The sequence below is a fragment of the Streptopelia decaocto genome (assembly GCF_964273445.1).
Source record: "Streptopelia decaocto genome assembly, chromosome: 2".
In the NCBI taxonomy this organism is placed as follows: domain Eukaryota; kingdom Metazoa; phylum Chordata; class Aves; order Columbiformes; family Columbidae; genus Streptopelia; species Streptopelia decaocto.
The window spans coordinates 49,681,857-49,702,113 of NC_138655.1; the positions used below are offsets into that span (position 1 = coordinate 49,681,857).

A 20,257-nucleotide genomic window follows, 5' to 3' on the forward strand; every position below is an offset into this window, starting at 1 on the left:
TCAGAAGATACCTTGCAATAACAAGAAGTCAGTGAGGGAGGGACTGAGTATGCAGAAATCCCAAATCAAAAGTTTGATAATGAAGTCAAAGTCCACAGTTTTACATTTTATCAGTTCCTCTGCTTCTAATGTTATTTACTTGCAAGAAGCACATATAATATGAAAATATTTATTTCCATGTCTGTACCTTTAAAGGAAGCTGCTGTAAGGTTTTAAATTCTACTAAAACTAGAACTTCGTATAAGCCTGATTAAAACAATATTATTATAACAAAGTGGAAACACACCCTAAATTGTTGTCATCATTTCTTGATTCAGAAGCTGAATGTTTTCTTGAGTCTTCAGACTGCGTGCTCTCTGGGGCCTGGCTCATAACAGTATTAGTTCGGGGAGGACTTAGCACACTCTGGGACTCCTTGCAAGTGGTGAAGAAAAATGAAGAAAGGAAGTGTGAGAATTAAAAACTAGAAATATGCTAGGTTTGCACATAAATATTCTGAAGACCCATTCAAATTGAAATATTTAAAACTGAAAACAAATAAAAGTTAAAAAGGAGATAAAATTTTGATCAACAGCTTTATAGAAATCTTATGGAAATGAGAAAAATAAATCATAATTCAAATGCAGACACACATACAAATAGTCTGCATACTATCACTTTCACTGTAGTTACCAAGCAAAAGTTTTAAACAATCTCACCTGAGTCACCAAACAATATTTTTTAGTGTCTTAGACAAGATTGCTGCACAATGGGAGTTTGGCAGACCCAAGTGTTTAGTCCAATGTCTTAGTCAAACTTGAAAGTTGTACACACAAGTAGGAAATGTGCCTCTGCCCTCCTCCCCAACCCCCAGACAGGTCAGCACAGATATCTCTTCTTGCTAAAGTAATTCTGTAATGAGTAAGCAAAAGCAAGCCAAAGAGAGGTTATTGCAACTTGGAATACTTTTGCAGAATTTTAATGCAAAAGAGAAACATACTGTTTTCAGAAACAACTGGCACAAAAAACTGACTATGTAAGATATCTGGGAATACTACTTACAGATTCCTCTTGAACAGCAAGTCCAATTGTTTCTGCCACGACTGCAGCCAAGTTAAAAGATGGCTTTGGCACAGGATAGCCTCCCATCCTTAGTTTATCTATACGAGTAGAAAGAAGTTCACAGTAAGTTACATACACATTATAATATCTTACTCAACTCACGCAGATGGTACAAGCACAGAACTAAAAAGATCACAAATTAAAATCATAAATAGTTTCACCTGTGTCAGATAAAAGTCTTATCTGGAAGTGCTAAGTGGAGAAGGAGGGCAGAAGAGGAATTTCTGATGAGAGCAAACTGCTGTCTCATTACAGAAAAATAGTCTTCCAATTTGAAACAGCTCCCCAAAACTAAAATACAAAGACAAGCCAACGTAAAAATTGCTTTTCAGACTCCCAGTCCAGGGCATGAAAAATCTGAGAAAAGCACACAGTACAGTGAAAAAGTATATTTATAGTAAGATGCATATTTCCTAGAGTACACTTACAATTATCCTCCTTATATTTTTATTAGAAAAGCAATAGATGAATTTCCCTTCTTTCAGTGGTTTAACATTACTCAGTTTATTAAACTGGGCAAGGTAATGTGATGGGAAAATACAAAAACTACAACCAACACAACCCTGACATCCACGAACAATTTCAAAATGCCAGTTCTCAGCCATTTATAGTTAAATATTTCACAGAGAAAAAATCAGGGTGACAGAAAGTTCTTGTCAAGGAAGTGTTTACGCAGAAAGACTTGTACCAATTCACAACTGCAAAAAAAGAGGAATAATTAACAGATGCCTTTCTAAATGTTACATATTGATGTCAGACAGTAAGTGCAATTCTCAGAATGTTTATCTCCCATACAGCTGGAAAATCAGATGTAAGACACTTGGATAAGCCTTATATTTTAAGACATCTGCAGAAAGCGCTGCATTGAGCTTCTTTTTATTTCTTGTTTCTAAGCCCTGATGCTATGATACATGATCGAGGGGCATACAGACAGGCATCACCAGACAGGCATTTCAGCAGCAATTCTGTGATTAAACATAATATCCTTTTTCTGGCACCTTTGTGTAAAGATGAACCCTCACCTGTTGAGGAACCCTCCATTTTACAATATTTTTGCCTTATTTCAAATGGAATTAGAACTAAATCAATCAATACACTTACTTGGTACAGGGGACAGTTGTGGATCACAGGTGTCTGCCACTAGTATCTCTTCTCCATGGTGACTGTTCACTTGTGTGGAATACAGTGGAATTTTTCCAAACTCTAGGAGAAAATGTAGAAACATTCTCAAACAGTGAAATTAGGTATCCTGTTATGATAATTTTGTGTAAATACAGACCATGATCCTGATTTTAAAAGCACTTGAATGTGAATTTTGATATGTCATTAGATCCAGTAATCTAAACACATCTGATTATTTTTATTCTGAGATATCACTATGACAAATTAGTCACAAATATTTCATATTGATCCTCTATCTCATAAACATGAGCCCAGCCAGTCATTCATTAAACAGTGACGTGTAATTACATCACTTTTTATACTGACCACATATAAAGTATGTATTCAATCTATATTTCCCCTGTTAATATGGCAACAAAACTATTACAGAGTAAACCATTAAGTGGAATAACTTTCTGCATCAGCTAAGGTAATGAAAAGGTAAAAACCCTGAGACTTGAATCATGGCTAATTTAGTGCCATGTAGTTCTTTCTATCTAGACACCAACAGCTTTTCATAGTCATTAACTGTGATAGGTATTTATTTCTCACATATTTAACTTTGGTTTTATTTAGTAGCTCATTTTTTTATATATAAAGATGGAGAGAAGTAGGTATGTTCAGAAAGGAGAAACTATTCACAGCATTAAAATTACATACACAAAATAAAGGGCTTGAATAACCACCCTACTCTCTTCACCCCGCAGTTGTGCTATTTTCATTATTGGAAAGAAGCTTTTAGTCAAGACTTTTATTTAGATGTAATGGCATAGTATTTAAAATACCTTTTTTATTTGACAAGGTAAATTAACATATTAAGAGCACCTCGACAGTTTATCATATTTCCTGTGTATCACTAAAGTACAAGCCCAAAGTCCCTTGTTTCACAAAAATATTTGTTATAGTTAAAATACATTAGAACTATTTCTATGACATTACAGACTGAAGTTTGGAAACCAAGTGTGCACAATACTTCTGGACTTAGACACAGAACAAATCCTCACAGTGTATCAGTACTAGAAAAAGAAGGATCATGCAGCTGTTAGAATTAGAAATTTATCAGTTTCAGTATTACTTTAATTGCAGAATTGCTGAATGGGGCAAAACATTTCTTTCACTCTCCACTAGGTGGTGACATAGCGATAGGCACAATTCAAACCCTAACAGATTTTATTTTTTATTACGTTTGGAGTTACAGCACAGATATGGGTTGGAAAACTGTTATATTTGCATGTGGATGAAGATAAGTGGGAGGCTGAGATAAGCTTTGAGCTGATATAAGAGTTACTGTTAAAGACATTTTTCCCCAACTCATGTATTATGGTATAATGGAATAATGGCATAATGGAATTATGGAAATGAGCCAAACAAACAAAAAAACACACAAGGTTTTTTTCCACTCTTTGCAATCAAATTTATACATTATCTTTTTATTTAGCATTCAAAAATATATTTTCAAATTAATTAAAAAATACAATACTCTTACCATTGTTGCTTTCCACAAGTTCCAAATCCGACTGTGTGTGTTCTGTGTATCGGATATGCCTGTTCTCTTTTTTTCTTCTCATACGATTAACCAGAGAAAATGAAGAAGTCAGAACTGGAGAATCTGGAATGACTCCTTCTTTTAATTCCACTGCTTGTTGCTTTTGCTCCCTGAAGACCAAATTAGGTGGTCAAATAAAACCTCAAGTCAGCAAGATTTTATTTTTTTATTTCAGTAAGCAGGACACAATAATATGGTTCAAGAAAGCAACAATTTAGAAAATACAGCCATCTTAATAACACCGCAGTGTAAAGAAAGTAATACTAGAACACAGTTTTTAGACACAACTAGCAACAAATTCACTGTTACTCCATCAAGCCTAAAACCAGCATACAACTCTGGTTCTTCACATTTGAAGTCACTGTTTAGCTACTGCACTATGGAAGACTTTCTCCCTGGAAGAAACCAGGGACTATAGAGTTTCTAGCTTGTCCTCTGAAGCATGTGCTACTTGAATGAAAGAAAGCTGAAATGGATGGACTAGTGTCTCCCTCCCTGTTTGGAAGGCCCTGCATACCCAAGAACTGTTGTAAATACAAAACAAAAGCTTTTGGAAATGGTCATCAGCTTTTTAAATGGTAATGAACTGCACTACATTAAAAACAATCCCTCTCCAGACCATTGTATGATACCTCTTATTCACCCCAAAAAGGTCTTCAGAGAGGAGTGTAAAAAGCAATGAAAACCATGTAAAACAAGTAACGTAAACCACAAGTTATGAAGCTTCTTTTCTCTCACAGCCAGCTCTAACAGCATGTTGCAGAATATAAAAATGTTGCAGTATATAAAAATTAGTATAACAAGTAACTATGTCTTTTCTCTCCAAAAACTCTATCTAGACATAGTAAGGAAGTAACAACAAAAAACACATTAATTTCTGTTCCTTTAACTTAAAAAGAGTTTATTTAGTACTTAATAAGGGCATTGCTACCTGTCATATGGTGCTGGTAGTGAGAAATGGAGGACACAGTAAAAGAAAAACACAAGGAAATCTAACTCATCCTGCTTGGTCATCTTTCTGCAGTAGCACTTTTCCTTATGACTCTCAAGAGAAAACATGGGCCAAAAAAATCATTTCCTAACTATGAAGGGAAGGATGTAAGGTTTTGATGCAAGGGAAGAAGATGAAATATGGATATATTTTTGCTTACATTGAAATGAACCACAAGATCTTATATAAAATAAGTTAAGGGGAAACTGTAGAAAGCTGCCTGGCTTGAGACAAAAAGCATTTTTGCAGGTAGGCTTTTTACCATGACTAACTTTGAAGACTTAATGACAAACATTGATGCACTGATGCTCTGAAGTCTGGATGAATCCTATTGTACGATTCTGTAATTCCTCTTTTCTAGCACATTTACTAAGAAAGCACCATAACTGGAAAACTGTATCACCTACTTGGATCATCTTAAGAAACAAACCAAAATAAACAGCAGACCAATAAATTAATCCAGTTACTTTGCAAACTGAAGTTAGCTGTTACAATTCTCTTCACATTTTCTAGCACACGTGGCCTTGTATGACAAATTAGCCTACTATAAATGTATCTTTCTGTACCTCACTTTTGTGCAAGCCAACAGGTAGTTCCTACATACCACCACAAAAAATTACCAAGTTAAGAAACTGCCAAATATACATCATAAATATATAATACATGATTTCAGAATCTTGGAAACATTTATCTGAGACCCCAGGAAATGCTTTTGCAGAAATTTCCGTGCTGTTTCTGTCCGCAGATAATGAAACTCTAATCCGATAAAGGATCGGATAATACAACTCTTCTATAATTTAATTGATTTCAATTTTATAAAGGATATTTAGACTTCTTTTCCTAAAATACTAAACTTTGGTAACAAAATACAGAAGATTGCAAAAATCTGATTTCTTATCATGCACCAGAAATAATCTGGTACCTTGCATCTAGGTGGTTATGTTATATTGATCTAAGCTGTTTGTTCTAAATAAAGTTACATGACTATAGCTCAATGCAGTAGCTCTACTACAAATAGCAGGACTACTCTTGTTAATTACTGTTTATCTACTCAGCTCTGCACCTATTTAAATAAGTTAGTTACTCTGCATGTTACATGGTTAAGTGCTACATTGGTCATTACCAACTTTCCTACAGTGGCTGGAGATTTTTACTGGAAACTAAATTACAAGACTGGAGATCAAACTAAGACATCTGGATGGATCTGTCTGGTGTCAATTTTTTTTAATGTCACCTCTTAACTGCTGTGAAGCTGTATAGAACCATTATTAAAAAACAATTACATAGTGGGAGGCATATAGAAATTTTTTACTACTTGGTATTAAAGAGGAGTACTCCTAGGGTCATGAAATATATTACTCTGAGAAGATTAAATGCATACAGAAAAAAGATTATCAAGGTGTAAATGATGAGAGACAAACCAAGAAATACAAAGGAACAGGACCACAGTAATTCTGAACTGAAATCTAAGTTGTTTTACTTCTCTACCCAAGTTACTTTCTGACAAAGACAAGAAAACATTACAAGCAGAAAATATATCAAGGCCACACATCCTGTCCCATTCTCCCCACACAGCATGCAGCTTGTTCAGAGAGTCAAAACTGACGTAAGTTTCAGATGACAACAGATCACAGCTACACAAGTTGACTGGAATTTGGCAAACATGATGCCCATCTACAGGAAGGGACAGAAGGAGGATCCAGGGAGTTACAGGCCTGTCTGTCTGACCTCAGTGCTGAGGAAGGCCATGGAGCAGATCATCCTGAGTGACATCACGTGGCACATACAAGAAAACCAAGTGAACAGGCCCAGTCAACATGGGTTTATGAAAGGCAGGTCCTGCTTGACCAACTTTATCTCCTTCTATGACAAGGTGACCCAACCAGTAGATGAGGAAAAGGCTGTGGATGCTGTGTATTTGGACTTTAGTAAAGCCTTTGACACTGTATCCCACAGCATTCTCCCAGAGAAGCTGGCAGCTCATGGCCTGGATGGGCGCACTCTGCGATGGATAAAGAACTGGCTGGAGGGCTGGGCCTAAAGAGTTGTGTTGAACGGAGCCAAATCCAATTGGTGGCCAGTCACGAGTGGTGTTCCCCAGGGCTCAGTATTGGGGCCAGTTCTGTTTCATCATCAATGATCTGGATGAGGGGATTGAGTGCACCCTCAGTAAGTTTGCAGATGACACCAAATTTGGTGGGAATGTTGATCTGCTGGAGAGTAGGATGGCCATACAGAGGGATCTGGTCCGACTGGATTGTTGGACTGAGGCCAACTGTATGAGGCTCAACAAGGTCAAGTGTTGTGACCCAAGAGCAGGACCCAGCAACCCCAGGCAGTGCTACAGGCTTGGGGAAGAGTGGCTGTAAAGCTGCCTGGCAGAGAGGGATCTGGGAATGTTGATTGACAGCTGGCTGAATATGAGCTAGCAGTGTGCCCAGGTGGCCAAAAAGGCCAACAGCATCCTGGTTTGCATCAGGAATAGTGTGGCCAGCAGGACTAGGGAAGTGATTGTGCCACTTACTCGGCACTGGTGAGGCCTCACCTTGAACCCTGTATTCAGTTTTGGGCCCCTCATCATAAGAAGGACATTGAAATACTAGAGCAAGTTCAGAGGAGAACAACAAAGCTGGTGAGGGGCCTGGAGCACAAGTCTGATGAGGAGCAGCTGAGGGAACTGGGGCTGTTTAGCCTGGAGAAAAGGAGGCTGAGGGGAGACCTTATTGCCATCTACAGCTACCTGAAAGGAGGTTGTAGCACGGAGGGTATTGGTCTCTTCTCCCAAGTAGCAAGTGATAGGACAAGAGGAAATGGCCTCAAGTTGCACCAGGGGACGTTTAGATTTGATATTAAGAAAAAAAATTATTCACAGAAACGGCTGTCAGGCATTGGAACAGGCTGCCCAGGGAAGTGGTGAAGTCACCATCCCTGGAGGTGTTTAAAAGGCATTTAAATGAGGTTCTTAGGGACACGGTTTAGTGCTAGAGTTAGGTTATGGTTGGACTAGCTGATCTTCAGGGTCTCTTTCAAGCAAAATGATTCCGTGATTCTAACAAAGTATCACCATCCCTGCTTTGCACAGTGCACCATATTTGCATATAGTTACAACATTATATTGCACATTCTTGCTATCATGTCAGATTATAATTTGACAGTCAATTTGTAGCTCATTATTCTTACGGCTTTCTTTCAAAATGTACTATTTTTTTCTTTTACAAATTATAATAAGTTTATTTTTTAAATTGATTGCAAGATCCTGGCACTTGTTGACTAGCTGAGCATCTACTTTTCTAGTTAACCTAGGAGGAAAGAATTGGTAAAGAATCAACAGCAGAATAAACGGATAAAACGTGAGGCTTTGCTATTCACTGTGACCAGAATAATCCTGAACAATCATGAAGTCAAACAGAATTTCTATGAACAATTTTTCTCTGTTCAAAAAAAAGATGCATGCAGTTAAAAGAAAGTAAAATATCTGCACAATACGAAGATGCTAGTTTTATGCTATTATAGTGGCAGCAGACTGTTTTCACAGTCTATTACCAAAGAGGAAACTCAAGTTAAAAAGGCTTAAAAGCTGATATTTATATCCCCAGACATTACTACTGAGGAATGAGGGGGGGGAATATCCAAAAAACCACAAAACTTACTCTAACTCCTTCTGTAATTGCTGGAACTGTTCAGTTATCTTTTTATTTTCATCCTGTAAGTTGTTCTTTTCATTCACTGCAATTTATAGGAGAAAAAAGGAAAAAAAAAAGAATCAGTGCACATATGTTAACATCATAACATACCTAATTTTATCAAGTCCTTTAAGGAAACGGAACCAATTCTAAAACATAATACCATACACCCTCCCTATGGCTTACTAAAAGGAATTTCCAAGCCAGTCACTAAAATGTTGTAAAACGGTGTGTTAGAAAAGCCAAAGGTATCAAAATTACTGGATCACGTTAGTTCTACACAATCATTAATTAGTTTTGCCCATGTACATACAAGTGAGATTGTGTTGTAAAGATGAATGAATTGCTCACTCAGCTCCATGGACAAAATTGCTTCCCTAGCTTGAAGGCAGCCTATGAAGTCTAAAGTAATTAGAATTTGCTTTTAGCCACTGAAGCGACCAGCTAATTGGAGAGAATGGAAAAAAACCCAAAAATTCTTAAAAATCAGGTGAATATTTTGGAATTTAAGAGAGAGAAGTCAGAAATTTTATTTTACTTTTCCCAATTTCCAGTTAATTATGCCTGTACTTCACACTAGCTTATTGCATCACCTTCAGCTTTTTTTCCAGGCTGTCTCAAAACAACGTAGTGATAGCTTCCAACTTCTTGATTCACTTTAATTTTTATTTTCTTGTTCTTATTTTTTTTTGTTCTGTATTTCACTTCTGGATTATTCTTGACTGAACTTTTTTGCTGGTTGCAGGAAATACATAGATTGTCATATAGATCTCAACCAAATCCATGGATTTGGGTTCAAGACAGTGTTCAAGAAGATTTGTACCTAAAAGGTCTCACCCTGATTTTTATGGCACAGAGCTTTATCTAGAGATTGTTTGTACCTTTTTTGTTGTTAATCAAAATATTGTGAATCCTTGAGTAAATATCCAATAGTAAGAGTCTTTGAAAAATTAATGTATTCTATATTAGTATATATTCTAATATTTCTATAATTTAATTAAGCACTGAAAAGATATTTCTTGTGTCTGGCATTTCCCATATTTTAAATCTCACTGAATGCCTACTTGTTCTGGATCAAGCAAGACTATTAAACGATACAAAATAATGGTAAAAATACAATTAACATTTTAAAATCCTGTCCTGTATTAGTTAGTACTTCATACAACTAATTTTTCCAAACTCTCTTTATTAAGAATTTATTTTCTCCAGCCTTCTTGGCACCTACAAAAAATAGTTTATTTTTGCCTGTCCCATATGTACTACTTCCTGATTTCAAAAAGAGCTGGCTACAAGCTGCTTGGTGTAGAGCAATTCTTCCGTGGCTTCAGAGGATTATGTGAAGGTTATGGGTTATTGCAGTTAAGCGCAAAGACCAACTACGGAACACAGGCCGGACCCAGGGAACTTCTGGTTGAACTTGCTGCTTTGTGATCACCGGTTACTTTTGAAATCAGGGTTTACTTAGGAAAGCTGGCAGTCAGTAATTCTATGCCTTAGCTGTAGGAATAAACAGAAGCATCCACATTTTATCTAAAGTAGCTACTTCACACTGTAAGATTTTCCACGTCAGTTCACTTCCAGTATCAGCACTTCAATCTCAGAAGGTGGGTCAAATGACTAGTAATTGGTATGTTGCATATTTTCAGACTGTAGAGTTAAGTATAGCCCAACTGAACTTCTTGAGCTTACTGAACACACCATATATAAATCATATCAAGTTACAGGAATTAATTAAGAAGTAGTTTACAAAATAGTATGTTTTGTCTTGAGACTCATGGATAAAACTCACTAAGCTCGGTGATAAGTTTAAGATTCTGCTGCCGTATATTTTCAAACTCTTGCTGCTTCTTTCTCATATGTTCTTCGGTTACAGCACAACGATCACATAATCCTGCTCTTAATCTAAAATAAAAGAAAAAAAAGTCTCTCTGTTAAGAAAATATTGCACACATGAAGCAGATATCCACACTTAACTGGCCTTTCGAACAATGAAAACCAGACAATTTCTGACAACTATGCAGAACGCCACTAAGTACTTTGGTTTTATATGTTGACATAGCAATATTTTGAGATTTCTGAACAGTCTAATACTACACAGAGTAACGTTTGCATAAATGCCTGTAGCTACTGGATACTTCTAAAGCAACATGCATTACTTTATTAAAGTGGAGCATGCTACACCTTGCCAGTGAAAGCTTTTGTGAGGTATCCTACTAAGAATACTGTCATCTATACATTACCATATATTATAAGTACAGTTCATTCAAGCAAACACAAATAAGTAAAAGCATTTCGGTAAATACAGTTACTCCTTCATCTAAGAAGGCTATATCACTTCCATTAAGCAAAGCAATAAAAAGACAAATAGTAAGTTCACTCTGTAACAAATACCAAGCAAATGTGAAATCCTTTATCTAGACACCAATATTTAAAAGCAGATTCAAAAGTCCATGTAAGGCATTGCCTCCACTGTCCCTAATGGTTTAGATCAGCTGTTTAAAGCTCACCCTCTATCAGAAAAGGACTTGTTATGATCACTCCATCCAACTTGACACATTAATTTGTGCAATGAAATGTGTGTTCATTTTACAGGTGATAACCAAAGTATATTTATTTCTGGTACAGAACAAAAAACTAACAGCTTTACTGAAGTATAAACCAGACCTTATTTTGCCTGCTAAATAAGAGACCAGTTGGTCTTGCATTGCTGCTGCTAGCACTTGTAGTATTAAAAAAACAAACAACCAAAAACATCAAACAAAAATAAGAAAAACAATAAAAACCAACAACAAAAATCCACAAACAAACGAACTTCCACAACCCCAAATAAAACACTTAAGTTTCCAATGTCACAGTTGAATACTGGAAGTAAAAGCCATCTTGGTTTATGGGTATTTTAATATTGTGGAATTATGGAAAGAATATAATACTGAAATGCCTCTTCATACCAGCTTATCTAACTAGCTGTGTAATAAACACAGTTTTATCATTTCTTTGTATTAAACCACTTTAAATACTCTTCTTGTTTGCTGCAATATGAGTACTTCATCTGCTAATGGATTAGAAAAATCGATCCACTCTGCAAATGTCTCTCTACCTACATGGTGTGAAAGTTTATTACCTGTATGGGTACAAGTTTATCTCTAAATGCCCTTCACAGAGAAACAGAGCTGAATGCAAAATTTGACTACCAGAGCTCTAAAATTTGAAGTAGCATAGGAATGTGGGAAAATAATTTACTATGTAATGATCTCCTGTTCCCAGAAAGCTTCTGAAGAGCCTATTAGCAGCAAATTTAATGTACGCTTTCCAAACCAGTTATTTTTAAAAGAAGAAAAAATGCACTGTAATTTCATGTCTATTGGTTTTGTTTTGCTACACCATTCAGCCAGCCAGACACAGTCCAGGAGGTTCCTCCAGTGCATTGATGATAACTTCCTCATGCAGATGATGGAGGAGCCGACTAGGAGAGGTGCACTGCTGGATCTCATCCTCACTAACAAGGAGGGTCTGGTCGAAGCAGTAAAGGTTGAGGGCTGCCTGGGTTGCAGTGACCACGAGATGGTGGAGTTCAGCATCTCGTGTGGCAGGAACAGAATAGCAAGTAGAATTGCAACCCTGGACTTCAGCAGGGCTAACTTTGGCCTTTTCAAGCAATTGCTGGGGGAAATCCCATGGGCAAGACTGCTTGAAGGAAAAGGGGCCCAAGGTAGCTGGGTGGCATTCAGAGATTGCTTCTTCCATGCTCAGGATCAGAGCATCCCCACATGTAGGAAGTCAAGGAAGGGAGCCAGGAGGCCTGTGTGGTTGAATAGGGAGCTGTTGGGTATGCTCAAGCAGAAGAGGAGAGTTTACAGGTCATGGAAGCAGGGGCTGGCCACTTGGGAGGAATATAAGGCTGCTGTTAGAGGATGTAGGAAGGCAGCTAGGATAGCCAAGGCCTCCTTAGAATTACAGCTGGCGAGAGGAGTCAAGGACAGCAAAAAGAACTTTTTCAAATACATAGCAGATAAAACTAATACCAGAGGCAATGTAGGCCCACTGATGAATGGGGTGGGTGCCCTGGTGGCAGAAGATACAGAGAAGGCAGAATTACTGAATGCCTTCTTTGTCTCTGTCTACTCTGCCGGAGGCTGTCCTGGGGAGCCCCGTACCCCTGAGACCCCGGATGAAGCCAGGTCAATGGAGGAGTTTGCTTTAGTTGATGAGGACTGGGTTAGGGAGCAATTAAATAGTCTGGACATTCATAAATCCATGGGTCCAGATGGGATGCATCCGTGGGTGCTGAGGGAGCTGGCTGAAGTCATTGCTGGACCGCTCTCCATCATCTTTGCTAAGTCTTGGGAAACGGAAGAGGTGCCCGAGGATTGGAGGAAAGCAAATGTCACTCCAGTCTTCAAAAAGGGCAAGAAGGAGGACCCGGGTAATTATAGACCGGTCAGCCTCACCTCTGTCCCTGGGAAAGTAATGGAACAGCTTGTCCTTGGTGCCATCTCAAGGCATATCAAGGATAAGAGGGTTATTAGGGGCAGTCAGCATGGCTTTACCAAGGGTAGGTCATGCTTGACCAACCTCATAGCCTTTTATGAGAATGTAACAAGGTGGATGGATGATGGCAGAGCGGTGGATGTGGTCTACCTTGACTTCAGTAAAGCCTTTGACACAGTCTCCCACAGCATCCTCACAGCTAAGTTGAGGAGGTGTGGTCTAGACAATAGAGTAGTGAGGTGGGTTGCAAACTGGCTTAGGGAGAGAAGCCAGAGAGTGGTAGTCAATGGTGCGGAGTCTAGTTGGAGGCCAGTATCTAGTGGAGTGCCTCAGGGGTCAGTGCTGGGGCCAATATTATTCAATATATTCATTAACGATTTGGACGAGGGAATTGAGTGTACTATCAGCAAGTTTGCTGATGACACCAAGCTGGGAGGAGTGGCTGACACGCCGGAGGGCTGTGCTGCCATCCAGCGGGACCTGGACAGGCTGGAGAGTTGGGCGGGGAATAACCTAATGAAATTTAACAAGGGCAAGTGTAGAGTCCTGCACCTGGGCAGGAACAACCCCAGGTTCCAGTATAGGTTGGGAGATTACATATTAGAGAGCAGTGTAGGGGAAAGGGACCTGGGGGTCCTGGTGGACAAGAGGATGACCATGAGCCAGCACTGTGCCCTTGTGGCCAGGAAGGCCAATGGCATCCTGGGGTGTATTAGAAGGGGGGTGGTTAGTAGATCGAGAGAGGTCCTCCTTCCCCTCTACTCCGCCCTGGTGAGACCACATCTGGAATATTGTGTCCAGTTCTGGGCCCCTCAGTTCAAGAAGGACAGGGAACTGCTGGAGAGGGTCCAGCGTAGGGCAACCAAGATGATTAAGGGAGTGGAGCACCTCCCTTATGAAGAAAGGCTGAGGGAGCTGGGTCTCTTTAGTTTGGAGAAGAGGAGACTAAGGGGGGACCTTATTAATGTTTATAAATATATAAAGGGTGAGTGCCATGGGGATGGAGCCAGGCTCTTCTCGGTGGCAAACTATGATAGGACAAGGGGTAATGGGATCAAGCTGGAACACAAGAGGTTCCACTTAAATCTGAGAAGAAACTTCTTCTCAGTAAGGGTGACAGAGCACTGGAACAGGCTGCCCAGGGAAGTGGTGGAGTCTCCTTCTCTGGAGACATTCAAAACCCGCCTGGACATGTTCCTGTGCGACCTCACCTAGGTGTTCCTGCTCCAGCAGGGGGATTGGACTAGATGATCTTTTGAGGTCCCTTCCAATCCCAAACATACTGTGATACTGTGATACCAGATTAAAAAGGAACAAATAAGTGAAAGGCAGAATGGGTCAAAAGGTGATCAGAATGTCTAAGTCCAAAAGAAGGCAAAAGACAGAACCTGCAATTAAATTTAGGTAAAACTGACAACTGAGGAAAAAGACCCCTCCAAATCTGAAAGATTTCCTAGCGAGTTCTTGCATGAGTTTCAAAGTATATTATATATTTTGCCTTTGAGTTTTGTATTTGTATTACATCTCGATCAATATCAAACCTAACTCTACAAAAATGGATGGGAAAAAAAGTGCCTTAAAATGCCCACCTCCCTTCCAAGCTGATCTATTTAACTTCTGTTCATCTTAACTGAACTAAGCAAGCTAAGCACTTCGAAAATAACAAAATAACAAAAAAAATAATGCAGTTGGAAGAATCTAAATTCTACACTTTTCTTTAAACACACTATTTGAATTGCATTAGAAAAGGACTGGTTTATGAAAAACAGCAAAAAACAAACAAAAGACACCAAACCAAATTTTAAAAATTACAAACAAAACCAAACAACTTCGAAAGTATCCAGAGCTACTCTGAAAGAAGAGAACACAACAAACCCAAAAGATAAAGGATGCTACTTCACCTGTCTTCTAAAACCTTGATAGTGTCATGAAGTGCTTTTTGCTGTTCTCTGAGCTGTTGGTTCTTGGTGTAAAACTCTTCAAGCCTTTCTGCATCCCTAAAATCAAATAGAGAAAAAGTTAGTTCTAGCTTTAAATTACAGCTATTAGGTTTTCAATAGAGAATTCTCTCTGGTTTGTTTCTTTCATATTCTTGGGAAATGTGATTATCATCAGCACAAAATGAGTTGAAGATAAATTAAGCAAGCGTTTCTGATGAATGGTAATTTAGAAATGTCTGAGTTAGGAAATGAAGAACTAGTTTCTAATTCATATTACAGTTGGGTTTCTGTTGATAAAGCTGATTTTTGCTTAGGATAAAAACTAGAGTTGATGACAGTCAAGGCAGAAAAGCTAATAGTATTCAAGCAACAATTTCAGGGAATGTAAACTCAAGCTCATCTCTTATTTGATTTTGCAGCTCAGCTCTCACAATCAGGTCATTTAGGTCTTGTCAGAGGAGTGAGTGCATCTTGTGGTGTGGCAAACCACACTAGCTGTGTAAAGCTCTGATAAGCCTTTAGATCCATTAGAGGTTTAGTTCCTCAAGAAGCAATTCTCAGAGTCTATAGAACATGGATTCCTATAATATGAATAAAAGCAAGAGACCTCTCTTCCCCAAAAACTCAGAAGATCTTGGGGAAAATAACTACTCTAAAATCTAGGATTATTTAATTAACAAAGAACATTTCCTTCTAAAAAGACGTAAGCAAAAGCAGTAACATTATCTTTCCGTTTTTAGCTCCCCTCACTTCTATTATCAGATGACAAGACTTCTTTAAATACAAACAAGGTATGAGCAAAAAGCATGTAATTTTTTCTACAAGGAAATTAACTTCCAGTAGAAGCTAAGCAGCTGAATCTATGAAACACGACAATGACTAATTTCTGAGAAGTATTCCCAGCTGTTCTTGTTACCATGGAATCCTTTGTATATTCCAGGAAAGTGGGTGTTTGTTTTCAGTGTGCCTGAGAAGGATTATTTGAGGAAGTCATGAAATTAGTTGACAAAAAGCTGCTAAGCACATATACACAACAGGAAATAAAAATATATTTACTAATTTGTTGATGCAATTCTTTTACACAAACATACTTTTAAATTGGCACTGACCCTTTAAGATAGGGTTGTCAAACATATTTTCATATTGCTGGTTTTAGAGTAATACAGGAAATTAACTATCGGGGTCATAAAGCGAATGGGACAGCCAGAAGCTTCCACAGTGTACAATCACAGGCATATTTTATTAATTCTGAATTTTAAGAACACGTATTTTATTTCTCTGTACTACCAGTCAGACCAATATTATCATCTTCAGCTGCATATATAACATATAAAACAATGACATGCAAACAGCATGGAGGGCCTTTTAAGATTTCTTTCATTTTAGAAGGACAAAGTGTTAAAGTTCTGATAGAGTTCTGTTACCTCAGTTCATCAACCAAGTACAGCCAACCGATGGCAAAATCTGAACTCTGACAAAAGCAGTCTGTATTTTTCTGATGTCTATGGCATAAAACATGCTATTCACAGAAGGCCTAAAATATCAGATTTTAAAATCTTTTGTCAAGCTACCTTTAAGACATTCTATGGAATTATTTGGCCAAAAAAAAAAAAAAAAAACACCCTACACAAAAAACAAGAGACATTGACATACAGTAATACTCCTTGCCTTCAGCCTAAACCCTGTAAAATATCACAGTAAGAATAAAATGACAAGAAGGAAACAGGTTTTTTGGTTTTTAGTATTCCAGCGCACCTGATAAACATGACAGACATTTTTGGCTATGAAGGCACTCTGAGTAATGAACGGTCTCTGACCTGGCATTTACAAGTCATTAACTCCAGTGCTGAAGTGGGGTACAAAATAAGGCGTTCATTGTCAGCTGATTACCAAGTCTGAAATACTAAACCTCAGGTATTCAGATGCACCAAGAAGAACAAGACCTCCTATGTAAGAGTATTTTATCTACAATGTGGTAACTGTAGAAAGCTTCCAGCAAACAATAATTAAACCATTTGGTATGTGTTCAGTCACATCACTGATAATATTAATCATCTAGAAAATTAACTGACAAATTTAAGGTTTTCAGACATTTTTATGACACACCAGGTTAAATTAACAGCAAGAGATAATTTAATCCATTTAGATTAAAAATGAAATAACTACTTCATTTCTGAATTATACATACAAAATAACAAGATGATAAATTGATTTTTCCAGGAAAGTGTAGCTTGTAAGTATAAAACATAGCAGCAAATATTTGCTAACTGAATGTCAATCTAATAACCAAACATAATTTCATCTACTAACATAAACACATTCCTTGTGACAGTGCAATATAATTCTTAATGTTCAGAAAGAATATCTTTAAAATGTAAACAACACATATACTAATTTTAATTAAAGATATGGCAAAATCCCATGGTACACCCTGAACCTAAAGTCTTGATAACATTCACATATTTCACAGGCTCATATTTCCAATTGATTAAAAATTCACCAATAGACAAAATAAGCAACAGGACTCCATTGACACTTTTAAAAAAATAATCTGTGAACTCTTACACACAATTAAATTGCAGCTGCAAATAGTATACACTCTGTTGTATTAATGTTACATATTCAACAAGAAGCGACATGAAAGCTTACAAATCTGGATCCTGAGGAGCAGATGCATATGTGGGGGAAACAAGAGCTAGCCACACAGGTACTCTTGGGATTGTAAACCCTGCTGTAGAGTTGATCAATTGCTTAGTAAATGAAGGGAACCCTGATGGTACCAGAATAAGGTGGATGCTGTTGTGGAAGTGACTAATCTTTCCTTTTGTGATCCTATCCTGAACTGTTCCTTCAGCTGTCACTGCTACCTTCTAGCAGCTTCTCTGCAGCCTTTAGTTCCCAGAAAGTGCAAAGAAAACACTGTTGCACCTGCTCAGCAAGCATCAGATAAAAGTCAAAACCATAGGCAATTATCTATAGCCTCCATAGATGAGATACGTATGAATGCAGCTGAAATATCAGAAAACACAATACTGCACAGGCTCGAAATGCTACTGCGGATAATCAAATGTCAGCAAAATGGGTGACATTTAACTGAAATTAGCAAAATAGAAGCTCAGAGGAGGTTTGAGCACTACAAAGGATAAACAAAAACGAAAAAGATATCTAGGGAAGGGAGCAAACATAGGCATTATACAACTGAAATTCTTCCAAATGGCTAGTGAAAAGAAACAAGAACAACTTCCCTAGAAGTGAGACACCCGTATAAGTGTAGAAGAACTGTTATTATAAAATTAGACAGCAAGTAAAGTATGTACTGTAGTACAATTAAATTACACCTGAAATGCCAGTCTCATTTTAAAATGCATTTAGATGCTTCAGGTTGCAGGAAAAGGAAAGACAGATTCCACTAGAGGGAATTTACTCCTACAGAAAGACAACTTTGTTTCCCTCACAACCAGGAATATAAGCACATCAGGGAGTTTAGAGAAGAACTATCAAAATGCTAGAGAATTGCTTGAGTTACTACAGTGCAAAAAACCCCACACGATGACCTTGTTTTTATAGACTAGGGGAAGGTTATTTCCTGCTTATAGAATTTCAAAAATGTAACAAAAAAAAAAAAAGAGACAGCTGAAAAATCTAATAGGAATTAATTAGGAAGAAAACTGACTATATGATGAGAGAAACGTTATTTCTGAAGAAGCACAAACTACACTTGAGAGCACTGTGGCTACACTTTAAAACTCAGATTGCATATCTTCAACTTCAGATGGCAATGCTGGGAATGCTAATTTGCAGCTTTTTTGCTAATTTTAAGAAGCATTTAATTTCTTTAACATACCTAAGATAATTATATTGTTTTCCAAAGTGGAAAAAGATCAAGTAATTTATTTTTATCCCTCCTACACAGCACTTTATAAAGTGCAACTCATAATACATTTCATACATAATATTAACATAATATTAATATAATTAAACCTGAAGTCAAAATTTGAATAAGGAATTACATTAGCATATCTCTTATAATTCCATTAAACATGGCTTCAGTCAGCAGAAGGAAACTAAAAGCTGATTTAATGTTGTAAATACATATTGTGATTCTACTGCACATGTAAATCTTGTAGTTCATATTTTTTTCCCCTGAATTGCTTCTAATGAACAGAACTAAAACTTAGTGTCAAATAATGACTGCAAAAGAAGTCACATGTGCCTTAAAATATAAGTATTCACTGAAAATTAGCAAGGTTATTACCAGAATCTTTACTGAATGACTGAAACATGACTTAAGACACAACACTAAAGGCAAATGTAGCAAAAAATAAAAAAAAAAAAATTAAAAAGTTGGCCTGTTGTCTTGTCATTTCTCTTTTAAAGATTCAACCTCCATTTTAAAATGTCTACTAGTTGTCTTTCATATTAGAAACGTCAACATCTTGACAGGTATCCTAGAAATACCATATATGAGAAAACTTTGTACCAGTCATTTGTTCAAGGAAGGCAAACCTAGTGTTCAGGTTCCACACCCTATAAAGAGTTACATGTATCTTCAGATGACTTCAGCTGAATTACTAGAAGAGCAGAGTTTTGTACATGTCTGAAGGAAGAACCCATGAAACCTCAATGGATCTTACAAGAATTATGGCCCATTAATGGTACTCAGACTCTCATTTAATAAATTAAATCATTAGTTTGAGTACTTACAAGCATCTTTCCTTTTTCAACTTGGATATTTTCAGCTGTAAGCCTGAAAAATTGAAATAAAATATGTTATAGAATTCTGATTCAACAAAATGAGTGAAACAATAAACCAACTCTCCTCTCACCAATAACATCTGCAAAAGAGAGAAAAAAATGCCACTAATTTTGAGAGAAAATGGTTCATTCTGGACTTCTTGAGTATGTTCTACAGGATCTTGGAAACAAACACAGATATTATGATCCTAGGAAACAGGGGCTTATTAAACAAACACACGGATTCCCACTTAAACAGGTTAAAAAAACCCCCTTGTAAATACCAAGCACTGCCCATTTATTTTCATTGACTATGTCTACACAAGTAGCATAAAATATGTTCAGTGTACACATACATGCATAATTCAACAGTTGAAATGTAGTATCCAATGACTGAACTGAAAAATATATTACAATGTATATGCAAAAAGGAAACATTAAAAATGGATGATTCAAGGCTTCAAAACACAAAAGGCCAACCTAGACTATTGGAGGTAAGCTACCAGACCCTCGCAGCCAAAGCTTCTTTGGAACCCTCTCAAGGTGGACTGAGGAATGATAGTTAATCTGTGGCCTTTCTCCCACCAAGGCCCACACACTCCTAAACATATGT

General features: G+C 37.4%; 1 protein-coding gene across 5 annotated transcripts in view; it reads right to left on the bottom strand.

The window, feature by feature from the left end:
- The window catches only part of RBBP8 (RB binding protein 8, endonuclease), a 43,827-nt gene that overhangs the window by 15,794 nt on the left and 7,776 nt on the right, over positions 1-20,257 (bottom strand). For all 5 annotated transcript variants that reach the window (XM_082045062.1, XM_082045061.1, XM_082045063.1 and 2 more), the window contains 8 exons: positions 19,615-19,657; positions 14,872-14,967; positions 10,272-10,384; positions 8,450-8,525; positions 3,749-3,918; positions 2,203-2,304; positions 1,042-1,139; positions 287-414 (listed from right to left, as the gene is read on the bottom strand). In XM_082045062.1, coding sequence (XP_081901188.1) covers positions 287-414; positions 1,042-1,139; positions 2,203-2,304; positions 3,749-3,918; positions 8,450-8,525; positions 10,272-10,384; positions 14,872-14,967; positions 19,615-19,657 — 826 coding nt within the window. The remainder of the gene's footprint in view (positions 1-286; positions 415-1,041; positions 1,140-2,202; positions 2,305-3,748; positions 3,919-8,449; positions 8,526-10,271; positions 10,385-14,871; positions 14,968-19,614; positions 19,658-20,257) is intronic.